This window comes from Orycteropus afer, unplaced genomic scaffold, assembly GCF_000298275.1.
Source record: "Orycteropus afer afer isolate SDZICR_OR568_19922 unplaced genomic scaffold, OryAfe1.0 scaffold00106, whole genome shotgun sequence".
NCBI classification, from domain to species: domain Eukaryota; kingdom Metazoa; phylum Chordata; class Mammalia; order Tubulidentata; family Orycteropodidae; genus Orycteropus; species Orycteropus afer.
In genome coordinates, this window is record NW_006921693.1 from 4,988,887 (window position 1) to 4,999,692 (window position 10,806).

At 39.6% G+C, this 10,806-nt stretch overlaps 1 protein-coding gene across 1 annotated transcript in view; it reads right to left on the minus strand.

Annotated features, from left to right (window-relative positions):
* The window catches only part of NSMCE2 (NSE2 (MMS21) homolog, SMC5-SMC6 complex SUMO ligase), a 330,848-nt gene that overhangs the window by 176,827 nt on the left and 143,215 nt on the right, over window positions 1–10,806 (minus strand). Inside the window, exon 3 of the mRNA XM_007943401.1 lies at window positions 8,867–9,020. Coding sequence (XP_007941592.1) covers window positions 8,867–9,020 — 154 coding nt within the window. The remainder of the gene's footprint in view (window positions 1–8,866; window positions 9,021–10,806) is intronic.

Consider the following 10,806-nt stretch of genomic DNA (forward strand, 5'->3'; position numbering starts at 1 on the left):
CACATACAGTAAGATTCAATTATAGCTGCCTTACAAAGACAAATAACATTAACTTGATACACATACATGTCTTTAAGAAATGAAAATTAATACCTAGAAATGCTTAGCAACTTTGCCTGACATTCCCAATATACCTAACAACTACAAAGTTTAAATCAATGTCAGGAATTATAGCTTGACAAGATGATTGTTTTCTTTAGGATGATGGATGTCATTTCCAGGACACTTACTACTTGGTCTTCCCAGTCTCAATTCAGGCTGCTTTCTGAACACATAAAGAGTCACACTCTCGAAACAAACCACAAGGAGAGAAACACCCATATCTCACAGTTTGTGTTTAAACTTGCTGCTGACTTCACTTGTCCCTTGGTAACTGTGCCCTTCTTTGCTAATGACTTTAATTATAGCCATCTCTCACTCAAACTTCTCCTTTCCTGGGGAACACGTTTGCCATCCCGCGCACTCCTGACTGTGAGACATTGGGTAACCATGTCACCTCAAAGAGTCTTATCATATGGTGTTCAGCCTGCTAAAAAGAGAACCTGCATTTTTCATGCATTCCTCTCCTGCACGTGGATATTGCGAAGACTAACTAGGATGATGCATGTGTAAGACTGTCGTTATGCTCAAAATAAATTTCACGGGATTTGTTCTAAACTTGTAGCGCAATAAATACCCTTTGCCTCTCAGCCACAACAACAACCATTCACTCCAGAAACGTCATTTGCATCAACAAAAGCATGGATTTTGAAAAGAAGGCCCCAGTTTAAGTTTCACTCTGTAATTTACTTGCAACCATGAGCAAACCACTTACTCTTTATGAGTTTCACGTCTTTATCTATAAAATGGAGCTGCGATGACCTGTTTCTCTAGGGACTATTCTGAATGCAATATGAAGTACATACAAATAAACAGCTCTCTGAAGTCTAAAATCATTCCCATGCCCAGATCTCTAAATGGAAGCGACCAAGAAAGAGCTTCCAGTGTCATCACAGGACATCAGCTGCAGCTCAATGATCTGGGAGATGAGGCAGATTACTCACTACTCAAGAGTCCTACGACAAGCCAATTTTTCAATAAATGAATGGATTGCTTGGATTGAGAGAAAGAAAAAAAAAACAGGGAAATGTTATCAAGAATGGAGGAAAGAATATGAGTCACGTGAACATGGGTGTGCATTTCAGCCCTTAAAATCTGAGGCATGTTGTGTTACCATTCTTTGCCTATTTCTTAATCTCTAAAACAGGGCTGCAGCTACTTGGTCAAGTTCTGAGACATAAACAATGCACACAAAGTATGTAAGTATGATACCCCATGCCTAGGGAGACACACTCATACAACGCCTATAATCACTCATGAACTCAACGAGCATCAAATGCCTTCTGTGTAAGTACACTGTTAGTGACTTGAACCCACCAGCAGCTCCGCAGAAGAAAGATGAGGCAGTCTGCTTCCATAAAGATTACAGCTTTGGAAACCCAATGAGGCAGTTCCACTCTGTCCTATATAGGGTTGCTATGAGTTGGAGACAACTCGATGGCAGAGGGTTAGAGACATGATAAAACTGACTACAGAAGAAGCAGCAAACAGAAAATTTTATAAAGTTGCGTAAATGTTCCAAACAGTAAACAAGTGATTCAGTTTCTGAGTAGGCTGCTGATCAAAAACTATATATCACCTGGGAACTAAAAAAAAAAACCAAAAACCAGATTTCTGGGTTTTCCTAAAGAACCTGAAGATCCAGCAGCCCTGGGCTCTGACCCACTCACTCACAGCAATAAGAGGCGGGCACAGGTGGCTGCTTACCCACCTGACAGTTCTTATGAAGATTCCTGTTGCACTCAAGGCCTTGTACCACAGAGAGGTGGAGAACGGGAGGTGAGGGCCTTCACCACGATGGTCTCTGGCCACTTTCTGTTAAGTCGGACTCAAAGCTATATTCTCAAGGTATGAAAATAAGATGATCAGGTGTGTGATAAATAAGTTTGTGTGAATTCAACAAATATTTAGGAGTGTTAACCATGTGCCCAGCCTAAGGCTGGAGTTCTGGGAATACAGCAGTAAGCAAACCAGATAAAACTCCCTGCCGTCATGGAAGTAGACTGTAGTGCTGAACAGATGTGAAGGAAGAGGAAAAGTAATCACCTAGGAGCAGTAAAGCGATGGCTGAAATGGCATCCTTGGCGGAGTCATTCTGTAAAGCGAATGGCTCCTGCCTATTTGATCAGTTTTGGGATCTAGTGAAGGTATAATCTGTAAAGCCGTATCATTACCAGCTTACAATGCAAATTCTACATATGTATATATAGGCAGTCCCCAGGTTATGAACATACAACTTACATACATCCTGCAGTTATGAACCAACCCCTGTAAAGCCTGTTACCCTGAAAATCTGAGGTACAAACAATGGTTTCTGATAACAGGCACTACTTTGCAACATTATTATTACTACTATGTAATTATGTTAAAGATGTGTTCGTGTATCTGGAAGTGTTTCCTTAATGTTTTTCCTGCACAGAAAGGTACACAATGTACTATATATTATAGACAAACATTTGACTAACTGACCTTAGATACGAACTGTACCTGATTGTTCCAATTTACATACATATCCTACTTAAAGACAGATTAGGAACGGAACTCCATTTGTAACGCAGACTGACTGCATATGATACAAATGTTACTGTCACTCAAAACAATATCTAAGTTTTATTCATGGATTCCATTATCTCCAAGTTTTACATTCTGCATATAAGAAGGACCTAAAAATATTGCCTGAATTTGTGGCAAACATGTTGAGATTACAAATTTTCATGAAAAAGAAGACATGCTCTCTTTTCTTCTTAGCATTTAAATGTACCAACCAAATTACATTTCAAAGATTGTTTTAACACTAAAGATCTCAGATTCACAGTCAATTCTATTTTGGCCACAAAGCAAATCCATATATTTTGAAGGCTTCTAAGACTCAAGTAATGTCTAATGCCCTCCATTTCTGCCTCTGCTGGTCTACATTACAACTCTGATATCTGCTAATCAAATAAAAAGTAAATAAAAAATAAAGAAGGATGCCAGAGAGATTGCCTGATGACTTTTGGAGAGTTGAGAGTGTCTATACATAAGTGTCAGCACAAATACTTTTTTCTGATGTTAAAATTGCAGGAACTGTCGAGTTACAATAGTGGAAACCATTTAAATAAAGAAGGCAAAGAGGAGAGAAAATTACCCTGCCCTGAGCCAAATCACACTGCTTATTTCACAACTCGGATTAGTAAGAATATGATCCCCATTTAGGGAAATGGGGTTCTTTGCTATGAAGTTTTTCCCTTAACTCAGCTAACATTATCACCGTCACCATCCTAGTCATTTTGTCTAGATGTATCAAAGTTATCTTTAATCAGTCCTGATATTCATGACCCCAAGAATTAAAGCTAAGAAAAGGAGGTTGAATCTGTAGGGAGACTACAAAATCAGAAGGAGGGGAAAAACAAACCCTCACTGCCATAGAGTTGACTCCAACTCACAGCAACCCTATAGGACAGAGCAGAACTGCCTATTGGGTTTACAAGGCTGTGAATCTTCACAGAAGCAGATTGCCTCATCTCTCTCCTGCAAAGTAGCTGTGGGGTTCAAACCACCAACCTTCTGGTTAGCAGCTCTTTACGTTAGGGCTCTTTAACCACTGCATAACCAGAGCTTCTTGTAGGGAATCTCTAGGGAGACTAGGGTATGTATTTTAGGGGACTCAAATCCAGGTCTTCAGGCCTTTAAGCTCACATTCTCTCCACTATGCTGTACTAACTCTTTCTTGGTAATAAATCTCAAAAGCTTTCAGGCTGCCATCTAAGATGCAGTTAATGGTCTCCTATATTCTGAAGCAAAGAAGAACGCAAAAAAACAAAACAAACAAAAAACAAGGGCATTTAGAAGCAATCAGCCCTAGGACACGATGGCCTTCAAGACCAGAAGAACTAGATGGTGTCTGGCTACCAATGCCAACCACTCAGGAAAGGATCAAATCTGGAGACCCTGGGTAGAGTGGGAGGGAAAACATGGAACAAAATCCAAAAACTCAATAATGACCAGAATTACTGGTCAGAGGAAATCTGGTGAGACCCCCAATACTATGGTCCTGGAATACATTCTGGGCCTGGAATAAAACACACCCCCAGGGGCTGGCTCTCAGCCCAATAGTTAACAAGATGTACATGCAGACCACTCAACCCAGGATGATGCACTCACATACTTTATGGTAATACATCCCTTAGAGCAATAGACCACAGAACACCAGAGGACCAACATTCAAATTGAGGAAATGCCGGACAAACAGGAGTGTATAAATATGAGGGGCACAGGGGGAGGGTTACAAAGTGGGGAGGGGAGGAGACTGGGTTAGGGTTGGACATGGTAAATGGGGAATGAAATTTAATGTACACGTAACATTGAATGTAAAACAAGCTCTTAAAATAAATAAATAAATTTGAAAAAAGAAAGAACTTTAAAAAAAAAAGTGACTTTTCACAGTCTGCATTATCTCGTTTAATCTTAATAATCCTGGGAAGTAAATTGAGGTCAACATAATATTTCTAATACAAAGGACAGTGGGTATTCAAAAGATGAAATAATTTTTTTCAAAACAGATCTAGTGCCTGGTTTTTGTTGTGTGCTGTCAAGTCAATTCTGACTCATAATGACCCTATGTGACAAAGCGGAACTGCCCACAGGACTTCCTAGGCTGTAATCTTTACAGGAACTGATCACTAAGTCTTTCCTCTCACAAAGCCACTGATGGGTTCGAACTGCCAACCTTTCAGTTAGCAGGCAAGTACTTAACCACTGTGCCACCAGGGCTCTTTCGAGTACCTGATAGTATAAAATATAACTACTTTTTTAAAAAGGTTGTGTGGGTAACTAAAGCACTTGGGTACCTTTAGAGTGTCTCTAACTGAGTATAGGGTATGAGGTGGACACCACTAGCCATCTGCAATGCACCTCCCCTTTCCCACTATAATCTTTAAGGAACTCTTTCCTCTGGGCCTGAATCCAGCCTCCTAATCACTCTGAACTCACTACTCCAGGCAGCCACTGTCAAGTGACTGGAATACTAAACCAAACACCACACCTACGGCCATTGAGCCGATTCCAACTCATAGCAACCCTATAGGACTGCCCCATGGGCTTTCCAAGGCTGTAAATCTTTACAGAAGGAAATTGCCTCATCTTTCTCCTGTGGAGTGGCTGGTAGGTTCAAACTGCTGACCTTCTGGTTAGCAGCTGAATGCTTTAACCACTAAGTCACTGGAGCTCCTTCAACTGGAATACTAGTACACAGATAAAATCTCCTCGCTTAGTTACCACACGTATAATAACACTTGTTCCCGACATTTTCTTTGCTTTTGATTTGATACTTGTACAGAACGGTTCTCACATTATTTCATGTTTGTACACAGTATTTTTTCCAAGCACAGGGATTCTGCCTTTTATTCATCTCAGAACACCAACTCTAGTGTGTTGTATGTAACTGGCACACAAAGTTTTCTAGACTTACTTGAGATAAATGTATAGTATTTAGGGAAAAATCTAAAGTTTTTTTTTTTTTTTTTTTTTTTAAGTTGCCCTTCTTTCTAGATATGGTCTAGATCAGGAGTTGGTAAATATTTTCTGTAAAGAGCCAGACAGTAAATGTCTTAGGCTTTGGAGCCAGATATATGGTCTGTGTGGTAACTACTCAACTGTGCCACTGTAGTGTGAAAGAAATCACAGATAATAATAAATGGATGTGTTCCAATAAAACTTCATTTATGCACACTGAAGTCGGAATTTCATGCAATGGTCACATGTTATGAAATATTATACCTCATTTGAGATTTTTCCCCAACAATTTAAAAATATAAAAACCATCCTTAGCTTGCAGGCCACACAAAGAGACAAGAAGGCAGGCTGGATTCGCCCACGGGCCAGTTTGCTGAGCCCTGGTCTAGGCTGGATTTTGCCCAAGGGCCAGTTTGCTGAGCCCTGGTCTAGGCTGGATTTTGCCCATGGGCCAGTTTGCTGAGCCCTGGTCTAGGCCTGTGGTTCTCAAAGTGAAACCTTTCAGCAAGTCCAACTACCTATATATGAGGCCAGGTTTTCTTCATATACTTCAAGCAAAACATCATTCCACAAAAGACTGAATATAGAAGCAAATACGAGGATCTAGGAATCTTTTATTATATCAGAAATTAAAGGGATTTGCAAAAATGTGAATAACGTCACTCTTCTCAGAAATCTTTCTTTTTAGAAAATATAGTTACATTCATCCAAAATGCTATTTATGCTAATAGATAATGGGTTTATTACTGTTATTTTTAAATGGATTAATACATATTTCCTAAATTCTTCAGTTTTGATTTCTAGCATGATAAATATCAATAGCTATAACCCATGTAAACAGAAGCTCTTTGGGGGCCCTCAATAAATGTTAAGAATGTAAAAGGATCTTGAGAGCAAAAGCTTGAGAACCAGCTGCCGAGCTCAATAAAGTTCCCCTATTACTGTAGGGCCAAGTACACCTGGGCCATGCCTGCCACAGGGTGTCTCCTCACAGCTAGACCTTGCAGGCGACCTTATTTCAATCTTGCTGTCACCCCACCTAAGAGCTGCCCGGCATTCCTTTGGTTAGATTCTTACCTGGTAAAATTTAGCCCATGTATTTATGCTCTTGTAGAATGAAGGTGGTAAGAAAGTGATGGCTATTTACATGCAAGATCCCTTCAGCTACCTGCAGACCAGAAAACACTGCAGCCTTTATTTACTGTGCTGAAATAGACAACCTAAACTAAGCATCTCTCCCTTACTTCTATTTTCCAATTTTTAAAATTATTTTTATTGTAATATCTTGCCTCCCCAACACATCTCAAAACAAACAGATTCTCTGGCTCATTTATAAATGATAGTCCTATTGGCCTGACTACACAAATATGGTGGCAGCCCGATCCCAATCAGAACCTCAAAGCAGCATTAAATTTAAAGAAATCAAATCCACCTGATAGGGTACAAGTTTAATTGAGAGTGCTACCACGAGTATACCAAGACGAACACTTGGTGAGTCAAGCACATAGATTTTACAGAGCACTTTACAAGAGTATTAATATTCAGCTGTCATTGGAGAATTAAAAGAATTTCTTAGGGAGAAATTGTCTTAATTCCAGTGTTACCATATCTAAGGAAACATATAAGGAAGTGTTTCTTCCCACCTACGTTGTCATAGGTTTACTAGTCTATCCAAATAATGTGTACTGCTGGCCTGGGGACCCTGCTCTGTTGCATTTTAGAGAGAATTAAAAAACAATAACTATGATTCCAACATTTATCATTTTGTTGAATTACATATTCTTAATTAGAAAGTGTTTCCCATGAATATATGATTCCAAAAGTCTATACAGTTTTGTCTTATGGAATATTAACTTTTAAATAATAACAAAGAATGAAGAAATGTATATTTTGGGGGCTTTCTCCTTCAATCTGTATAATAAAGCACCTCAAATGTCAATTATGATCATGTGCTAAATCTGCCCTATTTGTGATTATTGGCTCTAAACAGCAAAATCAAGTGCGTGTGCTTATTCTGACCAACAGCAAAACCGAAACCCATTAGTATCTTTAATATCAGAAAGCCACTAGCAAATCAGGACCTGTTTTGGGGATTATCACCCATTTGGAAGAATAGTGCAGCAAATCATATTAGAAAGATTTTGGTGGCTGGGCTGTTCAATGTAGAACACAAAGTAGAGTTAAAGTATGTGGAAAATGCTTACTATTTAAGTCTACAGTAAAAGCAAGAGCTCATCATGATTGCAAAACATTCCAAATTGTGAAACTTAAGTTATTTGTAAAATAGACAAAAGCAAAGCAGCTTCCTCAGCCATTTTTTGAGATCTCAGCAACAGTTTAAAGAAAATGCTTATATACACTAAATACAAATGAGGACATGAAAATGTACGTCTCATTCAACATTCCTGTTACATATTGTATGTAAATGAGAGGGTATGAAACTAATTTCTTTTTTCAAAGTTATTTGCTTCCCTATTCAGCTCTTTACAGAATAACAGTCTCCATCCTAAAGTAAGGAAGGGCAGTAGAACCAAATAGGAACTAGCATGAAAACAAGGAATTTACATAAAATCGTTACATAGATTACATGAAAAAGGGGGAAAGAAAGGATATGTGTGTACCTCACTATACAGAAAAAATATATTATTTCTGGCCAACAGTGTCTCAGAAACGCTGTATAACAAAATTTTCCCCACTCTCATTTGTAAATCAAAATTACATTCAGTAAAGAAAAAAAATGTATAATACAATTATTAAGAAGACAACAATTTTAAAAATCATATGAAATTCATAAAAACAAAAAGTAGAAGGAATGAGGTGGGCATTTGAAGAGGAGAAAAAGAATCTCTGAGAAAAACGCTGGTAACGGTGCCGCAAAGCAGCGGGACCAGAACCAAACCAGGTCATTGCACAGCTTGGCCCAGCAGTTTAACATGGAGATAGATACACACTGTCCCACTGAGGTTTTAACAAATGGGACCAAGAAGACTGAGAAGCTCTCGGTTCAAGTTGTTTTTCCAACTCCCCTCCTGGCAGGGACAATGCTTAAGGCTTTCTGTCTGCTGGGGAATTTTCTGAGCACTTTGTGGAAACTGTTGGCTTTCAGAAATGAACAGGCTGATTTGAATAAAAAGTTAGACAAAAATGCAAAATTACACCAATAACACAAAGCAATTCAGAAAGAATGATGAAGCCAAGCAGCTAAGCAAACTTTTTTTCCTGGGCCGGGGCAGTTCCTTCATCTATACAAGCCAAAGCACAGTGGCTGACTTACATTGCTTCTTCAGTTCTTTCAGCTGTTGTTGAAATTGCACAAATTTTTCATTATTCTGGAAGTCTGCAGGAGAATTCTTACTCTGTAACGCCACAAATTTCTTCTCCACTAGTAATTTTAAATCTGGTATTTTCTCTGGACGGTCTTCTTTTACCTGAGGAAGACAATATACTTATCTTAGTAAATGTTAACGTGAATGTTACCAAAGTTGTATAACATTTTTTATCTCATTGTACACGAATAAAAGCACAAGGAGGCAGAAAACAATCCCTCCCGCAGGGAATCAGAGAGGTCGGGGCTTGTTCTAGGACACGTTGAGGATAAATAGTGGGGAAAATCAAACATCCTCTCTACTCATCCAGCTTTTACTTTCTTAAGCCATCGGCCTTCAATGCTTCCATTCACCTGCTGTTTTCTGATACATCCTGGCGAAAACTGCACAGTAGCTGAACTCTGTGTCCTTCAACTTCACCTGGACCTGGGCATCTCCACTTCCCCTTTTACCTACGTCTGCTCAGTCCACTCTCCTCCTCCCACAGTGGTGTCCCATCCAGCACTCTCCAGGCCGTCAGCCTTAGCACATGAGAACAAGCCCTACTTTATGAAAGAAGCTGAGGCGCTCAAGTTGCCTTCCACACTTTCCTGCCACAACAAGGAATAAGTGTCCCCCACGTTCTAGTCAGGGAGCTCTGGTGGCATAGTGCCTAAGGCACTTGACTGCTAACCAGGAGGCTGGTGGTTCAAACCCACCAGCCACTCCTCGGAAGGAAGCTTGGGCAATATAACCCAAGGAGGGGTCACTATGAGTTGGGTCCGACTCCATGACACATAACAACAACATGTTCTAGTCAACCTATGTTCTTTCTCTGTTTCACCCAGTGTTTTATTATAAAATTCTCAAACACAGAGAAAAGCTGAAAGAATTGCATTGTGACCATCCATTCATCTACATCTTAGATGCCACAAGGAGCATCTTGTTAACACTTGCTTTATCACATATCTATCCATATATCTATCCCTCTATCCATATATCCCATCAGCCACTCCTCGGAAAGAAGATGGGGCAATCTACTTCCGTAGGGATACCACCTCAGAAACCCAAGGAGAGGTCACTATGAGTCGGGTCTGACTCCACGGCAGTGCATTGCATGCATTTATCCATATATCACCTTGTTCTTAACTTTATTCTTAATTCCATCTTTTCCATTTCCCTTCAAAACAAACTATTCCTCTTTCTCAGTTCTTTCCCCCAAAACCTTTCAATCAACTTGGCAATCCTATATTTGAAAATAATCTTTTCTAATCCTGCCTCCTCCAGTTATTTTTTCTTCAGACTCCAGCTGCTTGGAAAAAAAGAATCATTCATAACCTTGCTGCCTACTTTATCTTCCTCCAGCTTTAGCCACTGTAGTCGAGTTGCTGATCCTACTACTTCACTAAAGTTGTTCTTCGACAGGCCTTCACACTGGTTCCCTGAATCACTGACCCTTTCCTGATACTCCTGATATCAAGCATAGTTCACCGAACACCAGTACGCCTCAGACAGACTTCTAGCACAGCACCAGTGATATTCCCTGGCACTTATTTATTTTTCTTAATATGCACACCCAAGTCTACTGCAGCACTACTCACGATAGCAAAGAGATGGAAAGAATCTAAGTTCCCATCAACGAAGGAATGGACAACCAGACAGTGGTACATACACACAATGGAATACCATGCAACACTAAAGAATTACGTAGAATGCATGGAACATCACATAATGTGGATGAACTTGGAGGACACTATGCTGAGTAAAATAAGTCAATCACAGAAGGGCAAATATTATCTTAGTCTACTTTTGTATAAATTCAAGGAAAGATTTATATATGGAAGGAAATCCACTTTGTTGGTTCTCAGGGATGGGGGGAGTGGAAGGAAAATTGCTAGATAGGTTAAAA